Source organism: Neopsephotus bourkii, unplaced genomic scaffold (assembly GCF_033783945.1).
Source record: "Neopsephotus bourkii isolate Nb327-2 ecotype Australia unplaced genomic scaffold, CSIRO-AGI_Nbou_v1 NB_1279, whole genome shotgun sequence".
Classification (NCBI taxonomy): Eukaryota; Metazoa; Chordata; class Aves; order Psittaciformes; family Psittacidae; genus Neopsephotus; species Neopsephotus bourkii.
Window position 1 is genome coordinate 3,546,985 of NW_026901764.1, and position 25,227 is coordinate 3,572,211.

The window sequence follows — 25,227 nt, forward strand, 5'->3', positions numbered from 1 at the left end:
TGAGTTAATTTCAAAGCCTCCTCAGTGCACCTGGAAAACTAACAGTTTAATTTCCTAAACCTGCAGTAAATTGTCATCTCATATTGGGAGGACATGAACACAAATTATAGGAAAGCTTATGTTTCCTTTCAAAACAACCATTCCACCCATCAGCCAGTGTGATCTCTGGAATTGTCATGCTTTTCCCTGAGAGCATTCTTGACAAAAACATATTTATCCTTAGGGTAGCTGTGTGAAACACACAACAGAAAATTTTGCTTTTGTTATAAAGGAAATCGTTCACACCGCATGAGATTTCCTACTTTACTGACTTTTATTGTTCTTCCATTTATTCATTTCCCTGTATTTGGCAGGTTAGTGCCCCATTTCCATTTTTGATAGGCTGAGGCTTGTTTATGCTTTTGAGTAGGGCAGTCCAAATCTGCCAAAAAAATAAGGACAAAATCCGTTGAAAAGCTGCATCCTTCTTCATAAAAGAAATAAAGCTCACTCTCAACTTGGCTATCCATTTGCATCAGAAAACAGTCTGTTCATTAGAAACAGTTTGTAATCTTAAATGTTTCTCTAAACTCCATACCAACTGATTCTTATTACAAAACAAACAAAAATTACCATTTACAAAAGTGAAAGGTAGATAATTACAGCAGCATACCCAGTTGCTATATCATGTACAAGAACACAAAAGGAAGGAAATTAATGATTTGTGAACACCCATATGCAATAGCACACTTTTAGTAAGAATAAATGAACAAGGTTTTCAGCACAATTAATGCCCCAAGGCACCACACGAATTTACTTCTTAGTAGAAAATGATACATGGAAAATTTGATACCCAAATATTTCAGGAATACTGATCAGTTACAACACATCTGGGAATTGTTTGCAACATACTTCTTTGAGAATGATGTGCTATAGGCTGATGTAAAACAAAAAAACCTTTCAAATAATATGCTAACACTCATACATGTTTTTAAAATGTATATTTTAAAAGCATCAAGATACACAACATAAAAGATATTTCTTTTAGAATTTTACCAATTATCAGCAATTCCCACTTATTTCATCCCTCCTGCCACATTTAGGGAAAATGGAGCTTAACTATGGAAGCTAGCAGCTGTTGTAGCTCTATAATACATATAAATAATACACCAGAAGACTGTGGGACCTATTGGGGTTACTATTTTAATGAAGCGGTATCACAGTTCTAGTTTATTCCACGATTTCCGCTGTATGTATCAGCAGTAAATCTAATCAACTACTTACTGCACTGCTGAACAACAGACAGAACCTACTGGGATGTAGCAGAAACCAATATGAATTTGGAGCTATACAAGCTCTTCAAGCTGCAAGCCCTGAGCAGGGACTGCACTTGTCCATATCATGGCAGTTTCAAAATACCAAATAAGTAACAATCAAATAATAAACAGAAAGTTCAATAACTTAATTATCAACATGACTAAACACAGCTTTCATAAACACATCAATCCATGCCTGCCAAGCCTTTTAGTTGCTTTTCTCTTTATTACTCTCAACCAAAAAGCAAACCTTCATTATCATTTAAAGTCCACCTGGTTCTCAAAACAGGTATTACTCCACCTGTGCTGCCATTCCGCAATAGAGCAAATGTAGTCCCACTTCATAGTAACTTCTGCTAGACTGTAACTGCTACCCAGTCTACCTACCTCTCATTAGCAAAGTCTACCCTGTTAATAAGCAAAAGGACTTTTCATATACGGCAGAAAAAAGATGAAGGCATCTGCTGGATGTCATTCTGTCACTGACTCCTATGTCCTATGTCCAGCTCAATAACACAAGCCTTCTATAAGCATCAGTAACTGTACATATAAAATACGTTTCCCTTGCCCATGCAGGCTTTTGTTGGCACATAGAGCAGTCTCATTCTGCTTGTGTGAAACTTTCATATTTTTCCCCATTATGAGTCCCCACAGCCCAGCTGTCCTTTATAAATACATTTTAATGACTTAGGATAGCTGTTTGCATTTTGGCAACTTGTTTAATAGTGATGACATTTAAATTGTCACAACTAGGCTTCAAAGTTATCAATTTATTAGATGATCAGGAAACTTCACATCTATGATGGTGCAGTTTTTTGGCTGCAAACTCAGTAATCCATCAGCACACTGATTCATATAATGAAGGTTATTTCATAGGGATATGCTTTAGTTAATTCAGCCCTGAAAAGGATTAACTTGCACAAATTAAAAGGGTTCTGTTTACTTATTTGTTATTACTTGAGATTGACAGATCCTCTAAAAACACACATCTTGTGTTTTGTCTTCTGTTGCTTTCTTCATTTCAGTATATTGACTTTTCTGTGCACACATCCACTTATTCTTCTCCTTCTGCAAATGAACCTGGGATTTGCAGAATCACATATGATTCCTTCAGAGAAACACTTCTCTGATACACAGACAGAAGCACCCAAATACTGCATAGATTATATACTTGGTAAATTTTTTTGCTAAGTTATTTCAACACCCCTCCCCCAATGATGCATCAAAAAAGGTGCCCAACTTATTAAATAAATGTAGGAGTCATGAATAGCCAAAAATTAACCTTGATTTGTCAGTTCTGAATATCAGGTTCAATCACAATACTGTCAGCTCCCTGGCATGCTCCCTATGCACTGCTTGTTCATCCCTTTCCCTCACTGCTTCCCATTTCCAACCCAATGGCTTCAAGTCTCTGTAAAGTCTCCTACCCATCTCTGTTTGACCAGCTGTTTGGAAAAGAACCACTATTTGGAATGGGCAGTAAAACTATGTGAGCTTACTCACAAATCCACCAATGTTCAGCCCCCCAGCTGACAAGAGGGCATGACTAAAAAAAGTGATGGACAAGCCTGTTAAACAAACTGTTATCTTCTGCCGTGTCTCCAGGATTTGCATGTGCACCATTGGCCATTCCCATCACATGGCACAGAGAAGCTTACCTCAACAGAGAGGCTGACTATGAGTGGCAGCTTCAGGAAGTGGTGGAGCTACAGCTCATGAGCAATCCACACTACTTGGCAGATGAGACTGAAACTGGGGAATTGATTCAGAAGTTACTGGGGGAGGCCAGCATGCAGGTAAAACTGCCACACTAGTTTTCCAGGAAATCAGCTAAAACATGCTCCTATGTGGTTGGTGATAAATATCAACATGGATATGCCAGTCATCACTGAGGGAAGCAGCTCTGGCAGGGGCAAAAAGGGGACTACTGCTCACTGCCAAGGCCCCGATATCACAAATGTCACTTCTGAAAGGCCCCAGGCAGATACAAGCTAACATTCTGTGAGCTTCCACCTACCTCAGGAACTTGGCCCACTATAGGGTCTGCCATATAATCTTTACTCTGAGAACTGGCTTTTATATTCAAAAAGGATAAAAAACAATTCTAATGAGTTGACTTCCCTTTACAGTTTTGACTGGCTTTTCTTCCTTATCTGTGCTATTACTTTCAAGCAAGCAATCATTAAATAAACAGATTTGAAAGAGAAGTCATTTCAAGTACAGGTTTCTCCCACTAAATTCCCTAGTGTCCACTCTGTAGCCCTTGGGCAAAATCCAGCATATGTTTATCTCAAGAATAATAGATCATTAATCAAACAAGGCCTGCCCGAAATCTCCACAGAACTGTGAGTCACCTCGTTGTAACTGATCTAGGTAATCTGCAATGCCAAAAACTGCCAGAGACCATTATTTTACAGATGAAAAGTCAGTAAAGAGAATAAGGACAGTAATTAAGAAATATATTTCTCAAACACATTGGACACAGATCAAAATTAAAACACATAATGAATAATAAAAATAAATGTGTGAGGTAGCAGAAATATGTATTATTCAGCTGCTGAAAGAAAAAGCTACAAATAGACTCTCACAAGCTTTTGGGAGAGGAGTAAGAGATCCCCAGGGCAATCCCCATGGGAATTCTTTGACTCTGGGAGTGAGAGGGCTCCTCTCACTAACGGCTGAAAAACTTGCCCTTCTACATAGAATGCTGGAAGATCCCCAGAAACCTGAACAAGTCCTAGAAAGTTTGCATAAACACCCATGCAGATGGCTAAGCACTGCCTTTATACCCTTGTTGGTCTGCATTCTATGCCAATCAAAAGCCTTCTGCTCCAACCTCTGCTTTGTTCCACAGGTAGCCTTTGAAGTGTGAGATTCCCTGCTGTGGAGATGGCTTGTGGGGACAAGAAAGCCAGGGGCTTTATTACTTGTCCTAGCTGGGAGCTAAACTGCCTCCTCTCAGCACATGCAGAGGATGATGTGAATCTTGCCTGCTCCAGCCACACCCAACCCCTGGAGACAGCCCCTATCTGATCCCAAGCACCTTGTGATTTTGTTTAATGAAGATTAGAAAGCTCTATCAGCAGAGGATTGACAGGCAATCATCTTCAGCAGAGCAGAAAATAAACCAGAGCGGTAGGACTTCAACCTGTTGCAGCTGTCTGCGCTATGACAGACCATTTCAAGGCCTCAGTTGTGTGTTGCAAGAGGCAGTCACAGAAGTATAATGAGGCATCTCCCACTACTATCCCAAGTCTGGAGGAGAGCTTCCATCTGCATTTATTGGTCCCACCGACAGGCAGTACTACGTCTGTCTACACACTTCTGCCTTTGTCCTGAGGAAACCATTACAGCTACAGGGACCCTACCACAAAAACAGGGATGAGACTTGGCATTTGAAACCAAGCTAACTGATGCTTTATTTCCTACACACACACACAAAAGAAAGCATCATCTCCAGCAGACAGACCAGTCATTTCCAGTCAGCTGCTACTTCCAGTATGCTCTAAAGGTAACCAAGAGAAAAGGCCCTCCATTTTTATTAAACTTGTAAGTGCAGTGCTTCTATTTCAGATCTGAATAAATAAATCATTGTGCACCTGAAAGCTTGTCTCCTCTTCCCATCTATACTAGCTGATTAAATAAAATATATTTGCCAGAAAGCTATGTTGCCAGGTTAGAGTGAAATTTCTGCCGAGCTGAACATGAGCAACACCCATCTACAAAATACAAGATCCCATATTTGGTGATATTCAGTATTTTTACTTAATTTCATTAAAATTCATGCATTATTTTCTATGCTAAAAATGCTTAAATGCTTCAAAAGATAGTTTAATCTGCGCTTAATTTACTTGTCTTTTTTCTGCAGCTTTGTAATTGCTACTGAATGCTTTAAAAACAGAACCAATAATAATAATACATCTTTGATAGAGCTTACCAGCTTTGAACTGCCACTTCCAGATTTACTGCCTTAAATATCATAATTGCTTCTTTCCTTCTCTGGGACAACCTAGGTGAAGGGTGCCCAGCCCCAAGGTACCCAAGCAAGGGATATGGAAAGCCTAGGAGTGGCAGCTAGGTTCAACAAAGAGCCCAAATCACAGGCAGCCCACAGTAATAAGGCAGGCTGGGGGCAAGTCTGGGAGATCAGGATCAGCTCAGCTGAGCAGGCCATATAGCCAGAACAAGGCAATGATAGTTAAAGACCAATGCTGCTACAAGCCTATGTAAGAAAGAAACCAAGTTTTGGGGCTGACCTTAAATGGGGCTCCTGGGCCCAAGGGCAGAGGTGTGGGTAGGGAGCCCAGGTGAGGCTGATCAGGGCAATTAACACACAGCCACGAGAGATGTGGTTGTTAGGCTTAGTTTTGTTAAATAAAATGTAGGATGTTAAAGACAACTTCAGAAAGTCCATTAAGTTAAAAACATCAAAACCCCAAACTGAAGAATCAATCCCAATATTATGACATACTATGCTTCCTCACTGCTTCTGGGATTTCAACTTCCAAGGGAAATACGGCTTTTTTTATTGTACAAAAACAAAAAGACTGAATCATGAAGTAAAATGTTAGAACCACTTCCACTGGCATCTTCCTCTTCCAACAGCTTCCCCACCCCTGCCTCTCAACTTCTCTGCAGGGGACATGAGTTGGGCTAGGGAGCATGTAAGTTTCAGAACCAATGTTAGCATAAAAAGGCAGTAACATGCAGAACCTGGATTCTACTCTTATATTCATGAGAAAATACAGAGTAAGACTTCCCAAAAGGGACTTAATGTAATTTCTAGAGAAATTCTTTTACCATCTTTTACAAATCCTTTGCATGGAGTGCCAGATAAAGCCATCCAGTATTGCCTCTGGTTTAGCACTACTTTGAGAGCTGGCAGCCTCGGAGTGCTATAGATCAATGCTCATCTCCTTGGGAGAGAACACTGCTTCCACTTTCCTGGCATCCTGCAGGCCAGTGGAGCACATAAAGATGTCACCAGACTACTGATACAACCTTGTGATAAAGCAGTTAAAATTTCATTAAAAATTGGATCAAATCCCATGTTTCCATAAAGGAAAATATTGTGTGAGTGCTTTATGGAATTGGGAAATAATCACAACATTTTCACAGCTACAGTATTAACAAAAATTCTGTGCCAGCAACAGAATATACTTAAACTTCATGTTTTATATAAACTGTGAATGATGAGATGTAAATTATATTGCCACTGAAAAAAGAACTGTATTCCACAGAATGTTTTCTACCTATAGCATTATTATGGTTAACAACTTTTAGACTGTTGCAGTAATAATTATTTATCATTTTTGTGGTCAAGCAAAATAAAGATAACTGTTTGCATATACATGTTTTAAAATCAATTTTAGGTGATAGCAGGTTACCCTCTTGTTATTCCATAATCAATAAAGTTTTACATTATAGTTTGTTTTCACCTGTGATCTCATATTATACTTTCTTTGATTTTGATACCTTTTTTTAGAAAGCTCTTTAGCTGTGTAGAGGGATTGCCTGGTACCATTTTCTTGGCATAATTCACACATTCATTTCCTTAACCTTGCCTTTTGGTCTACTCTCTTTGCTTCTGGTCACATACAACAGTTTAGGCTTTTGAGCATGAAAATGCTTTGGTTTAACTGAAGTCTCTCAACACAATGTGGAAGTATCTGGATAAGCAGGAGGTGACTAGAAGATCAAACACCCCATTGGCTGTGGTATGAATCCTTGTTGTTTTTAGTCTGTTTCTTCCAGCTGACGTTCAAACCAATGCCGTCTTTTATTTTCCACCAGACATTTATTCTATTCCTTCTGGCAGACTACACAAACAGATTAAGAACCTCCAGGATATGTTCCTTTTTATCTCCACAAGCTGGAGAGAAAGCATCTACATTTTTCACTCCATTTTTCCATGTTGTATTATGAAGTTACAGTGTTGGTGATGCTGAACTGGAGAAAGTGCAACACTAAGGGAAAATTAGTATGGGTGGGCTACATAACAAATACAAAGTTAATGTCAGATCAAAGACTCCAAAAGAGTAAGCCCCGAATTCATACAAAACATTTGTTATCAGATCTTTTTTCTGTATGTATTTCTCAGAAGGGCTTGCCTCCACAGTTTCCAAAGCATTGTGCTGCTTTCAGAACCGGAATGGTAGCAGTGGTACAATAGCTGTGTATAAACTCATAACATGTTTAAACTGCTTCTTTAATCATCTGTACTTTGTTAATTTTATTACAGACTCCTAATATTCTATGTATCAAATTCTGGGTTACTGCTTCTCTTGGTTCAGTTCCTTTACTATAACCATGCTTTGACATTCTCACGTTTGTAGGCTAGTCATAACTAGTTCCTTCAAGATTAACATAAACAGTGTTTCAAATATGCTGGTGTCAGATTCCCAGCATTAATTAAAACAACATCCTTCAGATATGGATTTAATTTGCATCTATGCATTCCATGGCAGGCTGTTTCTTCCCAATTATTTCATGTCAAAAAGCCTCAGTATATATCTCATAAAAATGAGTGTTCTGAGACCTGCTCAACAGCTCCTAAAACCTGCTTAAACCTTGTGCGAAGGAAAGATCTCAATGTCACTTTTTCGTTAGGGGTCAACATGTGACTAAGCTGTATGTTTACACTGATAATAGCTGTATTATAAATATTTACATGGATTATATAGTTAGCAGTAAGGCGTAAGCAGTGCTAACTGTATGCGTCACTCCTGTGCTAAGTGTACATGGATTATGAAAATGATGTTTTTGTTTATTTCTTCCTTATTTTCTTTCCAAGTATTGAATTCTCTTACTAACCAGGCATACCATACTTAGGAAGCAGAACCTGTATTGTTAATAGCTACCTGAATGGAAAGGGACGTTGTCTTACCTGAACACTCATTTACTTAGATTCCCACTCTGCCTGTGACTTCTGTTACCCCTGTCATTACCAGTAAATACCTGAAAATATGGAATATTAACAAATGATTGCTCAGGTTGTGAACTAGGAATAAAATCCAGATCTTCTAGGTTGCAGACGAGAACCACAATTTCAGGACTTGTACATCCAGTAATAAGATCTAGTCCTGCACTCAGGTAATAAATATGGCATCTTTAGGAATTATGGACTGGAATTATGACTGCATGAAAATGGAGTACACTACTACAGAAAATGGTGCCAATTGTACAAAACGTGGTGTGTGGTAGAGAATCAGTAAGCCTACACATTTGTAACTCCCACACCTTGTGTTTTCTATGAATTACAAGGAGTAGCATTGAGGTAACAGATCAGAATGTGCCAAAATTAAGGAGCTTGACACAGTGTATCTAAATGGTGGCACATACTGAACCTGCCCTCCTCTTTCAGCTTCTGCTAGCTCTTGGAAGAGAGCACTATGCTGAAGTTGCTTTCTTTGGCAAAGTCTGCTCCTTTAGGTTGATCTCCACCCTGTTTCTAGGAATTCAGCCCCTTTCATGCCTGCCAGTCTGCTGAGCTGCGTGCTGTTTTTGGAAGAGCAGAATACAATTTTCTAATAAATTCTATGACATACTTGTATGAATTGCCAAAGTGTTCTATGAAACCTAAGTGCCACATAAATGATGGCAAATAGGGCATTTTACATGTAGCTTCTGCTATGGATTTTGTATGATTCATTTTTAGTCGCATATTTGCATCATCAGCTTGCCAATATGTCTATGATAACCTATTATTTTAGGCATTTATGATTTTCTCTATGTTCCCTACTGAATATTACTAACAAAGTTCACACTCTAGATACCTATATAAAATTTGGGGAATAATACTTAACACCGGTGACTAGCATTCCACACAAGTGAAACTAATGTGTTCTTCTAATTACCCTTAGTGAACGATTTAACTTATGGAACTAGTTACTGTTATGCATAGGTCCTAAGACGTTTTCAAAAGGAACCTAATTATGCATGTTAATGAGAAGTAGCACCAGTAACCGATATTTTCGCAGATGTTTCTAAAATAAACACAATTCAAAGCTTTCCAGGTGAGAAGGTAAAAGGTGCTTTTATCACATGGAGCCGGTATTTTACCAGAACGTATTCACTGAACATTTTACTTAAAAAGCAGCCCGCTCACTACCCTTAGACACCCCATCTTCCCCTATTTGCGTTACCCACACCACCGCCTCCCTTGCCTCCAGTGCACATAAAGCTAACAGGAGGCGCTGTCCCGCTCCCGAGTGAATACCTCAGCGCCTGGGGAGAACGCTGCATGACTAATCAACGGGCTTTGCATCATTAGGCCACACTAGGCCCCGCTGCTCTGCATTATCACTGAGCTCCCTACAGTACCACAGCCCGCCCAGCCGCCTCCGTGCGCACACGCACAGGAGGCAAATTCAAGGAGCCACCTCCCCCGCCGCTGAGTGGTTGGCGTTGTCACGTGGTGCGGCGCGGGGGCCCTGGGCTGCTGCTGTTGCTGCTCCGCGGCCGAAGAACGTGAGTGCTGAGGCGGGGAGGGGGCGTGCGCGTTACCGCTGGAGCGGTTGGTGCCGCTGTCGCTCGGAGCTGGGTTGGCGGCAGCCATCAGCCATCGGCAGTCAGCTCCGAAGTACTCCGCCACCGCCTCTCGGAGGGCGTGGCCCCTTGCTCCCTCATCCCGCCCCGGGGCGGCTCGGAAGGGCTTTGGCGGCGGCTGTCGTGGCATTGCGAGGTCTCTGGCCTGTGGGTTCCGCTCCTCCGCGGCGCAGGGTGGGAGCCGGCCGTGAGGCGAGGTCCGGGTCTGGGTGTCGTGTCCGGCGAGCCGCCGCTCGCTTGTGCCCGGAGGGTGCCTGGCGGTCCCAGACAAAACGCACTTCAGAGGTGCCTGGGCTGTGGTAGGCTTTCCCTGAAGCCTTTGGTTCTCCGGAGCTGGCTTTTAGTAAGTTTCTCTTCTCCGAGCTTAGCTCGTTCCCCGCCGCTGAAAGCAGAGGGGCGAAGTGAAGTTTATGGGTGTTTGGAATAGCAAAGTGAGTTTCAGAAATCGCAAAATATCTAGTGTTTCACTTTTTAACAGCCCTTAGCATTGCCCCCTGCCATCCCCTCTCTTCCCCTTTTCTGTAGAACTCTGCTCTTGCCAATGCTTTTGAGACGGTAGAAGGAAGCAGTGCCTGAAAAAGGTGAGGGTTAAAACCGGCAGAGATGTGGCAATGCTGGTGCCCAGGTTCCAACACCGAGATACGATTGTCTTATCAGTCAGCTGCAGCAAATTAATTTTAAATGCAGCGACGCCTTAATACACACTGCTGCTCCTGGCAGTTGGGTGGCTTCAACTTTTATTTACTACGTTTCCCTACAGAGTATTTTTTACAGTTTGTGTAAATAATAAATTGAAAAAGAAATCCTCCAGAATGATATGGCTTTCTTTCCTTGTTAGAGTGATAGGATGGTTGAAAGACCGAATCCAAACCTGTAAATAACTGTATAAAAGGAACAGCAGTGTCAAATGTACTTAACCTATATTTGGTAAGCTTTCTTGTGCTTGTGTAAATACTGAGTTTAAGTAAAGCAAGTGTTTGTAAATTGTATTTAAATAATAGTGGTGTCGGTTCAGTTTCCTGAGATCGTGCAGTGATCTCCCTGGAGTTGTGTTTTGTTAATTACAAAAGATTTGAGGTCTTCACAAAAACTAAAAGGAACACTCGAGAGTATGTATTTGTGAATTGCTTCTGTATTTAACCAATATTATTTGAAAAGCATTTAATTAGAAAGTAAGCTTCCTGTCCTTCCATTCTCCTACAAATTGCAGCCAAATTTTCACTCAAAGCAACACAAACTAAGGAATGCTTAATTTGTAAGAGCCCTTGTGCTTAACACTTCTGAAGTGGAGTCAGGGAAGCATTGGTTTTTTTAATTATATCACAAAATTCTTGGTATAATTGAGGATGCTCTTCTGGTTTAAATACCCAGTTTTAGGGTTATACAAGTGCAAGTACTGCAATCAAGTTAAGAAAAAAATAAAAATCCCCTCACTTCTGACCCTAATTAAAGTAGTTGAACATCTGTGAAGTTAAAATTCTGACTGTGGCCTTGTCTGAAGTCCACTGTTTTTCTGATGTATTTTTGTTATCTTAAACTGTGATGTAATTATAAATAATTATTATTTTAATTCTCCAGTTTGAATTATGTGTAAATGTGTCTTATTTTTTTGAGAGGTAGTTACTAATTAGTATGAGATGTGGATAGTAAAAATATATATGAAACCTTTACATGTCTTTTTCCTTCCACAGAACTGGAGAGGGAAGTCCATTATCTCTCCTCAAACTATTATGATAAAGTAATTGTGACTGACTACAGAGCTTCAGCAATAGCTGAAGCTTCAAAGAAAGAAATTAACTTTTGATACATGCATTTTTTCTGTCTTGGTCAAAAGTGCTTTATCTGATTATATGTGGCATATAAATTTAGAGGTAAACTATCTCTGGATTGCTTTTAGGTTTTCTAATAAAAAAAAAACCCTAAACCCAAGCCCCTGACATTGCTATTGTGGCTCCTGTATGGAGCCACAGACTTCTTTTTTTGTGGTTGTTTTTCAGTGGAGGAAAAACTTGTTGTGGTTTAAGCTCAGCGAGTAACTCAACCATGCAGCTGAATACAACTGCTCACCACCCGCTGACTGATACCCAGCTTTACCTGAGCAGCAATCTGGGCCTTCCGGGTAACTGCCCTCAGTTTATATACTGGGCATGATGTGCTGTGATATGAAATACCCTTTGGCTAGTCTGGGTCAGGTGTCCTGTCCCTGCTTCCTCTCTGCTTTCCTGCCTCCCTGGCAAAGCACAAGACTGAGAAAGTGCTTGGTCAGAGTAAACATTACTTAGCAACAACTAAAAATATCAGTGTTATTAGTGTTGTTCCCAGGCTGAAAGTCAAAAATACAGCACTGCACCAACTATTAAGAATGAGAAAAATGACTGCTATAGCTGAACCCAGGACAAAATTGAAACACGTATTGCTACTTTATGCATTACAAATAAATCCTTCTTGCCATAGATTAGGCCTTGGTTTTGAGGCACGTGAATAAACCACAGTGATTGCCTACTGAAGGTAATGGGGAAACTGAAAGATCAGGAAGGAATGAGTTTAGTGGTAAATTAGGCACATAATGAATATGTTTTCAATAATTTTCTGGATTGTAATAGTTGATCTGAATTTTCACAAACTGAAGAGGTTTTGAAGACTTTGTTACATGAAATAATTTTTCTGCTACAGTACTTTTTTTACCTTTTATTTAAGTTCTACCATTTCTTATTGCAACTAGGGTTCATTGGTTTTGTTCAGTTTCTAGCTACTGTAAATTTCCTGTAACGTGTTGTATCAGCCTGGGGGTCAAGCTGTTTTTTCAGTAGTGTAATGTAATTTCTACAATGTCTTCTAGTCCATGCTCAGTCAAATTTGTTGGCTTCAAGGGAAGTTCTGACAGAGAAATTGTGCAGGTGATTCTACTTGTACATGGTAGGGTAATAGCTTCTTAGAACTTGAGGACTGTTTGGGCAATCAGACCGAGTGCTGGATTTAAAGCTTTCAAATTTATATCTCTCTGAGAGTGGTGGCCTAAGAAAGCTTGTTGGTTCTAAGTGCTATGTCCTTGCATGGCATAAGGAGGTGTGGCCTGCTGACTACAGTGTCATTGTAGTCAACTGAAGAATTTAAAGACTTTGAATTAGAAGTGGATGCCATGTAGGAAATGAAGCAGGTGGATAACGTATAGTTGTATTAAGGACATTTTAGTGATCATGTTAGTAGTCTCAAATTATGACAGAGAATATAACTGCTCTTTATGACGGTAAGCCTTACAGTCCAGTGGGTGCTCATTCTGATGTTCAGATTTGTATATTGATCATAATTAAATTTAAATATATGATAAGCATATAAAGGAAACTGATTTCTCTTTTGTGAAAGAAAACACAAGTCCAAGATTGACAGGGCTTCTGGTGGTATGGCAAGTTAAGTATTATAATGAAATAATTTAAATAACTGTATTTTAACTAAAGGATGTACAGGTTGCAGCCATTAAGTATTTTTTGTTCAAATAGCAGTAGTCAAACTAATAAGGCAATTAAAACCTTAAATGGTTAGTGCCTCATGCTCAAGATGTGTTGCAGAGTATGAGATTTGACCTAGTCCTTTCTGTTCTTTCCTGCAGAAGCTATCCTGTTTGTTTTGAGATAAGGTGTCCAAAAGTATTCTTAGTATAAATTAACATATATGTATTTTATTCTGAATAGTAATTACCACACCCTTCAGAACACAATTCAGTTTTAAGTTGAAGTTGTTAGCTTAAAAGCTTGTTTTCTTAAGGGCTTCTTTTTCATAGTACTTAATGTTTTGTAGTTCTTTAAGCCTCTTTTCAGTTTTCATGCTGAAGCATACCAAAGAAACAGAACTTCCTTATTCTCACAGAAAACTTTGAAGAACACTTAAAATGTGGCATAATAAAAAAAAATAAATACTTTGACCTAGCCTTTTTTCCAGTCATTTTCTGTTGATATTTAACTTTGTTTTGTTTCCTTTCAGCAGGGTAGTTACTGACTTAATTTTTTTTTTAAGTTTGTATTACGCTTGTGTGACTTTTCATACCAAATTCTGAAACATGGGGATTTTTTTTCAGTTTCAAGTTCAACATTCCTTTGTGAATGAAAGTGCATTATGCCCTTTAAAGGCATGTTTGATTAATCCTGAAGTCACTCGTTATAAAGTAATTAATTTTATAATTATGTCAGAACCTTGTCTTTTGTTATGAACTGTGTGATTGTCTGTATGTTTCAACGCTTATTATAACTGACAGCTTGAGTTTGACCTGGTCCTTGAATACAGATTAATATAAGCAGGATGATTCATTATGTTTCAATTTTTTTTCTTGCCTTTTTCTAACTTTTTCTCTTTGTTATGCTTTCCTTCCCCTCCCTTTTCCAGAGTTTGAGAGCGATGGTAAAAGGGTCGCAGTTTGCTTCTGTTACACCTATAGGAAAAGACAGTATAACATTTCATTTAATGGTAAAAAGGGTCACAGTTTGCTTCTGCTTTCTTTGTAGCACTCTTTTGCCCTTTTTCTGTTTCAGTCTTGACTTGGGTAAGTCTTCATACCTTGACTTGGATAAGTCTTCATACCCTGAGACTTAATCTTTATAGATGAGCAGTGTGGGCATCTTAAGTTTTATCTGTGGTGTGAAGTGGTTTGTTCTCAAGATCTGATATTGAGATGTTTCAAATGTTTTTATTACGTTGGTCTAGTTCTAGTCTGGGCATGAGGCTGAATGCCCATTTTTTTTTTCTGGAGCGCACTGCATTCTTTTCTGGAATACATCTGATTAGTTTAACCTGAGAAGAGACACTAAGGCCATTCCAATTTCACCCATGGTGAAGTCAGTGGGGGCAACGAAGAAATGCACTTCAAAATCATATTGGCATATTCCTCATCCAAACTGAAAGAGTAACCCTGGAATTTTTTATTATTTTTTTTTATTTTTTTGTCAGTGAGGAGTTATACAATGCTAAAGGGCCTCCGTTACAAATCATTTTTGTAAAGCAATGAGAAGCAAGCCTTTCTAAAGGAAAGGAAGGTTGATGACAGATGTCAAAATGAGGATGTGCGATGCAGATAACAGCAGCATCTGTACATCACAGCTGCGTTCATGCCCTTGGTGGACATGAGACATTAAATGTTTCCATTTGGTCATAAAAAAATCTCAGTAAAAACTAGGCTTAAGTCACAGTATGACTATTATTTTTGTCTTAGGAGGAGGGTGGTGTGCTAGATCTTGATTCACAGACATCAATCAAAATTTCAGGGTAGCTCTGTCCATTTTGAGCAGAGCAAGGATACAAGGAGATTTTTAAACTTATTACAGCTATAGGAAAAGACAGTATAACATTTAATTTCAAGTGGTATTTACTGAAGTATTTATTACATGAATTTTCCATAATATGAAATCATAATATTTTATGGTTGCCAAGTGAGCAAGGGGGCTTGTCACAGTAAAAATAAAAGTTTAAATGTTTTGCACTTGATTAGTACAAAAGCAAACAAATTCTGAGGATGTTTAGTTCAGACATTTATCTTGAGTAGGTGACAAGAATGCAGACACGTGGCAGTCTAGATGCGAGACAAATGGCCATTTCAAGTCTGTTCTGGAAATTTGTACAGCTTGAAGTGGGTGGCACGTTTTCAAAAAAGGAAAAGGAATAAGTGCTTCATTATTTTAAGCCTCATTGGACTTCTAATAAACAAAGTACAGGCTGAGGAAGAATGTTCAAACAATTGAAAGCTCTATATATTTGGAATTGCATTCCAGAAGGCTCTACAATAACTACTGTTTTCTTTCTTATATCTTTCCTTTATAATCACACGCATAATGTATCTTAGCTGACATTTTTGATTTCTCCCAATAATGGGAATGATTTATAATACATACCATTACTGTAAGCCTGGTGTAAGCCATTCCCAGTCATGTTACATGGTTATTTTACGGATATATGCTGCATATGAGTTTCTTTCCCTAGGTGCATATATGTAAAAAGTAGTAAAATTGGAAATTAAAGAGTATCAAAAGCAGGGGTGGAAGTGTTAAGTAAGACTGTAGTTGGCAAGTTGAACAATGTGTTACTGTGAGAGTGACAGAGTACTGGAACAGGTTGCCCAGGGGGGTTGTGGAGGCTCCCACATTGGAGATATTCAAGGCCCACCTGGACAAGTTCCTGTGTGATGTACTCTAGGTTACCCTGCTCTTGCAGGGGGGTTGGACCAGATGATCTCTCGAGGTCCCTTCCAACTCTTGGGATTCTATGGTGAGAGTTTGGTGTTTCCACATAACTTTAAATGCTGTAGAATTTTAAATTCTAACAGTTTTTTATGTCACCAGTTTTGCGGTGAAAAAAATGTAATTCTGTCAGTGGTACAAGAAAAGTCAGAGGTTTGGGCAGATGCGTGCAAGACTTCGGGGACATGGTGTCATGTACCTGGTATCAGAGCATGTAGTATGGAAGAAGAGAAAGATATTGATTAAATTTTTTTAATAAGTACTTCTTTTTTGTAACATTGATATTAAAAAGTCAAAGGCTGACAATGTTAATCATAGAATTGTAGAATGTTAGGGTTGGAAAGTACCTTAAGATCATTTAGTTCCAAGCCCCCTGCCATGGGCAGGGAATATCATCTGCAACAATCAATTTATACTTTAAGAGGTTTTAACTCATTTGAAATTTGTAGGGACTACAGCTCTGGTCTCTGTATTTGAAGTGTGAGGATTAGAAACTGTGTTTTAGAGGCACCTGTCTAGTTAGTTCTAGACTTGTCTAGGTGCTCAAGAGGCCTGGTAGAAAGTGTGTTTCTGCTGTTTCCACTCTGTTTTGGGCACAACTTAGGTGTTATGTGACATAGGTCTGAGATCAGACCCTGTGGGGGAAAAAAAACCCAACAGTGAATTTCCATTTAATGTAGCAAGTACATTTACTTGTATTCTGATCTATAGTTGTTTTGAGAATGCTACCTTTTCTTTTTTTTTCGTTTCTTTTTTTTCTCGTAAAGTACTATAGTAAGCATAAATGCAATTTAGAGAGAAATCCAGAGACTAGAATAACACTTTAAGAAGTGGCATTAATTATGTGTGTGAACTAGCATGGAAGTATATGCTTCTCTCACATTAAGTGGAGGAGGTAGGCTGACCTCTAGCCTAGATGACCTCTAGCCTCTAGAATCTTTGTTGAACCTTGTGTTTGTTTCATAGTTCCTTTTGTTGTTACAGGATAACATCATTCAGAGGTGACTTCCTTCTTTTCCATGTGTTCACTTAGCGTACTCTTGGTTTTGGCTGAAATAGAGTTAATTTTCTTCCTGGTAGCTGGTACAGTGCTGTGTTTTGGCTTCAGTCTGAGAGTAATGTTGGTAACACACCCATGTTGCAGTTTAGCACATTGTCACCCAGCTGCTTCATCTTAAATGTGGGCTAATGAAGCCAATAGCCTGGAATTAGAGGGTAGGGAAGCCAAGAACCTGGGTTCACATTCTGGGGAAGGAGGCATTGACAAGGTGATTGGAAAAGGGAGAGAAGTCCTCAGCCTCTGGGTGGAAGCAGAGTAACTGGCAACCCAGAGGTAAACCCTTCTGGGCTGCCCGGGTACAGAACCTGGTGGTGAAGGTACACCATGTAGATGGCCATGTATGCAAGTCTGGCCACTGAGGAATGTCAGAACAGCCAACAGGTGGATAAAGCTGCTAAGATTGAAGTGGCTCAGATGGACTTAAATTGGCAACATAAGGGTGTATTATTTTTAGCACAGTGGGCCTGTGGCACCTCAAGCCATCAGGGAAAAGATGCAACATAATAGATGGGCTTGTGATAGACGGGTGGACTTGTCCATGAGCACTGTTGCCTAGGATATTCATGAATGCAAAACATGCACTGCAGTTAAACAAGCCAGCTTGATTAGTCTGTATCCCAATGTTTGAAAGTTTTGAGAACTAAAAATAGCACTGGCCAAGTTGAGGGTAGTCCTCAAAAGCTACTTGAAATTCAGTGTGTCTTCCTGTCTTCTGATGATGATTCCACACTCCAGAAACTCCATGACATGCCTCTGTATTCTTCAATGCAGCCTTCTCCCTCTTCTCTTTATAGACTTGCACAGTTTAGCTTGATGGCCTTTCTCATTTTCTGTCATAGTAACCCTATTTTTAGGTATATCTAGAACTTTTATAGCCCTTTTTAATCCTGTTTTATCTGGCATAAATAAGGTGGAGATTAATATATTGCTGTAACTGTCTGGACGTGCTGTTTGAGTGGACGACTGTTTTATGTGCTGTTCTTGTACGTGATATCCTCCTCAGTTTTTTCTCCATTGCATACTTTTAAACTAAACTTTGAATTACAGTCACTAGGAGAGCAATAAGAATTTTCAAAGCTTACATCTAGAAGTGCACAGCTGTGTCTCTGTTACTTGTTGAAATTATGACTTCTAATTTTCATTCTTGGCTCATATGGAATATTATGAAAGTTTTAGAAATGGTCATAAAATAGTTTCTACACATAGCAAAGATAGAAAGCCTGAAAACCAAAACCCAGAGAATTTTTGTTTTCTTTACAAAAAATTAAAAAATTCTGAATGAATCAGGGTATTAATAAGAACATGTTTATAACACCCAGGGGGTTTATAGATGATGCAAAGCCTGTCGAGGGACATGAAGGAGAAGTTACAGGCTTTTTATCTCACAGTGCTTGTCTGGATTATCTCTATAAATACCTTTTATTTGTGTCTCATGCCAGGTTAAAAGCTGTGTGGGTTTTTTAATTTGAATTTTTGTTCTGATTAAAAAAAATAAATCTCAGCTGATTACCTTGAAGAATGCACTGTGTTTAATTAAAAAAAAAAAAAAAGGCAGTGATGAGCTTGAAAACACTGCTGTGTATGTGTAATAAAGCAGATATGGTTTTCTTTCTTTCAGGATTTCTGAAACTTGTATGGTTTTGGATTCAAACAACAGGCTAGAAATTGGTGTAATCTTCATACTCCTTTGAATAAGAAGTAATAATGCAACGAAGGCAGGGAAGAGTCAATGCTGGACTGCTTTTGCTGCTTTATCAGATTTCTCAAGTTGGACTCCAGAACATTCCTTCTGTTACCCTTGGGGTACTTGCACTGAATATTTTTTTCTTTCTGAATCCTGTGAGACCACTGCCCGAAGTGTGTATCAGTGTAAATGAAGGCTTCTACAGAAAGAACTGGCAGCGTTTACTCCTTTCTCCTGTCCACCATGCAGATGATTGGCATTTATATTATAACATGATTTCCATGCTTTGGAAGGGAATAATGCTGGAAAAAAAACTTAAGAGCACATGGTTTGCGTACATAATTGTAGTATTTTCAGTGCTGATTGGAGTTGTTTATATGGCATTGGAATTCATGCTCACGAAAATTCTGGATGATCCTTCATATGAAATGAATTGTGCTGTAGGTTTTTCAGGTAAGGCACATAATTGGTCCATTTTACATATGTAAAATATAGGTACTATATAACAATATTAGAATGCGGAAACTGGATAGGTGTACATTTGTGTACACTTATCTGGTTGTTATGCCAGTAAAGTTATCCTGGTTTTTAATTAAAAGCAGGTACTCTGCTATGTGATTGGGTAGTGTTGAGATCTCACTCTAAGATTTTTTATTTATTTTTTTTTCACCAGATTAGTTTCTCACATAGCCAGATGACAATTTACATGTCCCTTTCCTCAAACAAGTTACATTTAGTGTTACAATTATCCGGGTGATGCAGGTTTACGGCTTCCCATGCTTTATGGCAAAACGGACTAAGATACTGAAGAGCAGTGCTACTAGCAGGCAGGGCAGATAGATATTGTTGGTGGGCCAGATGGGGTCCCCATCACATGCCTTACGAGAAACTCGTGGCCACGCATGCATGTCCGTGTGCATACATGCTTTCTCATTTATATTTGATTTGGAATGGCAACAATATTGTCACTGGGTAAGTTAAGGGATTTTGCTAACCCTTGCTTTCTCTGGTGTTAGAAGGGAAGAGAAAGAAACCTTCTTCATGTGTTTATTCAGTCTATCTATATTGATGTTCAACTCTGCTGTCTGTTTCATGTCATCGTTTCCTTGTAGATTTTTTCAGATTTTTCTTTTTCAGATAAATGTGTGAGCTTTCTCTTGAGAGGAACTTTCTAAAAGCATCCTGAAAGTTCAAGTAAATTATATGAATTCATTCTGTCATACCAGCTATTGCTTGCAAAAAACAGATAAAACAGCTGCAGTCAATGAGAAGTAAATAATCATTATTGTGATTAGAAGCATTTTATCTACTTTTTTTTTTTTTTTTACCCAGAAGCAAATGATTCTGGATTTTATAAAAGATGATTTTCCATTCAGAATTTGGGCTTCATGCGTATCTTTGTTTTGTTCTCAATAACGGCTTTTCTCAGCTCACAGAATATTTTTTTGAGTTCAAATAACTTTGTCAATTATTTCAACTAGAACTTCCACTTGAAAATTATGTTCATATTGTATGTTTAAAATCATGTTTTGAATACCTGAATATATACAGTAAATAGGCATATTAAATAGCAACTTAGAATTGGCTGTTATACAAATACATAATTTTTATCCTTGGGTTTAAGTTATTGAAAAGTACACTGGAGAAACAGTTTAGAACTGTAGCTGAGGCATGCAACAGTGTGCTTAGTGGTCTGTGAAGCTACATGGCTCTTCAGTTTCAGTAGTTGTTTGCATAAATACTTGGGCATAAGTACTTGTTACATTATTTCTTCTATTTTGCAGGAGTCTTGTTTGCTTTGAAAGTTCTTAACAACCATTACAATCCCGGAAGAGTCAGCAGTGTCCTTGGATTGCAGATATCCAGTAAATATGCTTGTTGGGTGGAGCTGGTGGCTATTCACTTAATCTCCCCAGGGTAAGTGCATTTAATGTTTCAAAGTTAGGAGAAGAGATTTGGGCTATCTGAAGTATTTTGAAATGCATTATGAAGTATGTGTAGTATTAGCTAATATCCAAATGGAGCATTGGGGCTAAATCAACTGTTAAGGTTATAGTCTGCATTTTTTTCCTAAACATCCTCTATTTTAAGCTTATTTAAAAATAAGGTACTTAAATATTGTGCCCAGAAGAAGGTATTACTAAGTATTTGAAGGAAGATAACAAAAATTGGTGGACAAGGAAAAGTGACATGCATTTTCAGTACAGTAACCAAACTAATACACTGTGATGCCAAGGGCTTCATTGGCAAAACAGCATTCCGCTGTTTGCTTGCTATTTCTGTCCTTATCCCTTCAGTCTGTTGCTTGAAGTCTCTCCTCTAATTTTTGGTAATGCTCTCATCCAGTATTCTGCAACTTGTAGTGGTTTCACTGTCCTGCAGCATTGTTCATCATCTCCCTCAATTTTCCTGTGTCCTTATTGCTGCCAGCACAGTTCATCTGCGCCTACCTCTTTGAGAGCAGCGACTGTCTTCATTGGCAGATGATTTATGGAGTTCTAGTTGCAAATCAGTAATTTTCTTGTATAATATTTAATAACTGTTCATCACATTGGAGAACATATGTGAAGTACAGACACCAAACTTGGAAACTACCAAATAGCAATTCATATACAATTTTCCATTTTTCAGAAAGATGTTAAAAAAAAAAAAAGGGTGAGGGGGAGCAATAATGATATTCTCCTTGTCAGATAGTGTGATAGAGCAGATAGAGCGTTTCCTAGGCCAGAATGAGAATTAAAATACTACTTATGTTAAGCACTGGTTTTATTCCTTTATGACTTGCTGCCTGATTGACTGCAGCAAGTAATCCTATGCTAAAACACAGAAGAACTGCAGAATGCTCTGTTGCACATGCAATTTTAAGTGTGAGCTGGGAAGTCACTTCCATGGCATTACTACAAACATAAACCAGATTTTTCAGTGTATTAAAAATATCTAAGAAAATATAAACTGACATATCAGCTTAATGTAGTTTTTGCTTGGTGATATATTCAATATTACTGTTTATTATTAAAGAATAATGAAAGAGCATTATGTCTAAAGTACAACCATGAGCATATTGTACTATATCTGGTAGAGGAAAAACATGAGTTTAGTGGCTGGCTGGTGTTTTCAGTTGCATTATTGCAGAAGTGTCTTTGTAAAAGTGTATAGAAGTCCAGAAATAATGTCAAAGAACTTTTGTAGTTTTGTGGAAACTTACATGGCTGCATGGTGTAAAGAACCACTACACTGTTGCATACAGTCTTGGTTGTTATGGGGGCCATAGAAGACAAGTAGTTATCTCCAGAAATTCATGTTCCAGAACGCAGCGTGTTTAATTATTACCTGCCAACTGCCCTGAAATGAACCATAATAATTGTAGCTCTTGGAGCATTTCTCCTACACACTCATGTGCACTCAGGGCATGTGGTAATACTTGCAGTGTCTGATTAAATGGTGTTGCTTTGTAGATGCATAATTTAGTTTTGAAAAAATAAGAGGTCAGTAATTAAGGCAGGATATTTGTCTTGTCAGAAAGACATGCAATGTATTTGGACCTGCCTTAGTGGAATGATGCATCACGATCACCTGAGAATCCATAACCAATGAAGGATTCAAGAGTAATATTGAGGCTATTGAAAACTTTGATTTGTGTGCTACGAGAGGATTTAGGCTTTTACTGGCATCTGTTAGTTCTTTTCTTTCTCGTTGATGTTTTAGTTCTAGGGCAAATCTAAAAGCTGTGTAATATCCTTCTAATCTTTGCCTTCCATAAAGTAAGGATATTGAGATCTAGGCGTTGTATGGCAATTCTTGGCATTATTTCTTTGATGGAAGAACAGGCATGTGAAAAGTTACATTTAATCTCTGTTTCTTCCAGAACTAGGCATTTGGTATCTTAAGTCATTTATTCCTTTTGCATGGAGGTACTCTACCTATACTTACTGTTAAAAGGAAAGCTTATCTTTGAGGTAGTTTCTGAACTAACTCAAACAGTTATCAGATTGATAAAGATGACACTTTGGGGTTTGGAAGCTGGACAGTACGGGTTTTTCAAAACTCAGAAAGTTAAGCACAACTAAGGATGAAAATTTTGGGGGAGTGGAAAGCTAGGAGTGGAAAAGAGTAGAGGATGTTGGTTTGGTGGTGTTTTTTTTTGTTTGTTTTTGGTTTTTTTTTTTTTTCAGATCACAGTCAAAGCAGGTAAATGTAATACAAATGCAGAGATCCCCCCCAAGAAAATTTCCAAACCCCAAACCAACAGCCCAAAATCCCACAAAAACTAATTTATATAACATTTGAAAATGTAAGAACATATATTGACAAATGTGTTGCATAGCTTTAATAACCTTCACCTTATGAGATCTTTTGTATGTATCTATCTTCTGATTTCATCTGTTCTTTTAACTTCTCACTTGTTTAATGCTTAAGGATATCACTAAATTGTCACTGGTTATCAGTCAGATTTACTGTTGAACTGTTAATTATTGGGTTTATTAATGATTACTATTCCTCATGAACAAAAGGGCTAAGAACAACTGGTCAAAAAAAACCAAAACCACCCCAGGTTTGACAAGGAATGGCATTATATGATAAGAACTGTTTTATACCCTTTCATTCTTCTGTCAAGCTTAGCTTTTACTTTTCTATGTAATTTTCTCAGTGTGTTACAAAATTATTAACAAGGTTTCCATTTCCATTTTAAGTGGTAATGGCATTTTCTTGCATAAGGCTGTGTAAAATAAGCTGACTTTTACTTATGCAATCATTTAATTTGGTTTCATTTACATTCAGGTAGGTTGCTTAGCACTCCATGACCTGCTTTCTAAGCAAGATTAAATTTTTTAGTCAAGTGCTTAAATTGTCATATGCAATTGTCTGCTTGTGTTAATTTGGAAATAAACTGTATAAATACATGGATTTGATTCCCATGGTCTCAAAAAATACTGTTTTTCAAAAATAAAGTTGGCAGTAGTCACTTTGATATTATCCCTTAGTTTGCTTGCTCAGTGAATGTGTGCTTCCTACTCTTAGAACAGGAATTGCATGGAAAGATCTTTTCACAAAAGACTGTAGTGATGGCCTAATCTAAAGACATACTTTTGTTGCTAGATGTGGCTTTGTTTTGTGGTAGGATTGCATGAGTAAATAATAATAATACCTACCAGACTGGGGTTTGCTCTTAGGAAGAAGTTATGAAAGTAAGTGATAGGTATAGACTTTCTTGTTCTGTTTTAATTTGTTGAGTCAGGTGACTGAGACCGCAGAATTGAAACAACTTTGGATAAATTCACCAACAGTGAGGAAATGATTTGAATTAATTGTAAGGATACTGGACAATATTAATATAAAAATTACTAGAGTCTTGTAAACATTGTGTCAGGATATCTCATACATGAAAAGTAGTAGAAACTGTTTTCCCTCCAGTGGTACCATTTTTAATGGAAATTATACAGTTGAATGAAAAAGTGTAATTTTGTTTAGAAGATTTTTCTGAAGTAATGTACACATCAGCTTGATGGCAGATGTCTTGAAGAAGCAGTATTTATATTGTATAATTATCATTAGTATGAAGTGAATGGTTGAGATAAGAACTCTGGGGATATCTAAATTTTCAAACAAAAAGTTAAATGAGACATCATTTGAATTTCTTGGTACCAGGGAGAGCAGTAGTTAATATTGATCAAGCTCATTGACATTTAGAGGAAAAAAATTGCAATTTGAGTAGTCAGGAACCTTGCTTATATTCCCAAAATTCAGCTTATGTTATGGAAACTGAAAATGGTGCTGTGGAAAAAAAATGTCAGTTTTTCTTTATTAACCAGCAGGAAAAAAGGCAGTAGTTTATCATGTTGCAATCATGGGAATGGTTTCTTATTAGTCCCACTAAAATACACATTGCTGTCAAGACATAAAAGTATTAAGAATAGTGTAAAAAGTCTATTTTGGAACCAATTGATAATGGAGGTTGCTTTATCATTGATATTATAAGAGATTTTAATTAAGAGCCAAGTTTGGCTACTGAAAGCAGAAAATAGGGGTAACCTCAGTTTTCTGGTTTAGACAAGGAAGAAAATTGGAAATTTTAGTACAAGTGAAAGGCGCTTTGGTAATAAGTGCTTGGACAGGGCTTCTTCACACTACTTTTGTGATTCCTTTTAAATAGTTTATTAACTTATTTTCAGCCAAAATCCATGGCATTTAGTTCTAAATTGTGCATATAATTCTGCATATAATCCTGCCTTGTGGAAAAAAAAGTTGTAGTTTTGACATTAACTTTAATGTATAAAGATAAAATTCGCAGCTCCTCGTAGACAAGCAATCCATTACATAAATTTTCAAAAAGGACAATCTACCGAAAATAAAAATTCACTGTAAAATGTAGTAAAATTTCAAAAGGAGTGACATTATTCAGGATTAGTTGTTCAAATGTAA

At 38.0% G+C, this 25,227-nt stretch overlaps 1 protein-coding gene and 1 long non-coding RNA gene across 4 annotated transcripts in view; one reads left to right on the plus strand and one right to left on the minus strand.

Annotated features, from left to right (window-relative positions):
* Positions 1-289: 289 nt before the first annotated feature.
* Positions 290-9,412, minus strand: LOC133218601 (uncharacterized). The gene is made up of 2 exons (XR_009727206.1): positions 8,182-9,412; positions 290-421 (listed from the first exon to the last, which is right to left on the minus strand). It is a non-coding gene; the product is annotated as an uncharacterized LOC133218601 (long non-coding RNA).
* A 636-nt stretch (positions 9,413-10,048) lies between these two features.
* The window catches only part of RHBDD1 (rhomboid domain containing 1), a 42,888-nt gene continuing 27,709 nt past the window's right edge, over positions 10,049-25,227 (plus strand). The window contains exons 1-4 of one of the 3 annotated variants that reach the window (XM_061365189.1): positions 10,059-10,185; positions 10,368-10,423; positions 18,742-19,260; positions 20,592-20,724. In XM_061365189.1, coding sequence (XP_061221173.1) covers positions 18,828-19,260; positions 20,592-20,724 — 566 coding nt within the window. In that variant the 5' untranslated portion in view covers positions 10,059-10,185; positions 10,368-10,423; positions 18,742-18,827. Of the gene's footprint in view, positions 10,424-18,741; positions 19,261-20,591; positions 20,725-25,227 lie in introns of all 3 variants that reach the window. The other 2 variants (XM_061365191.1, XM_061365190.1) reach the window with 2 other exon arrangements.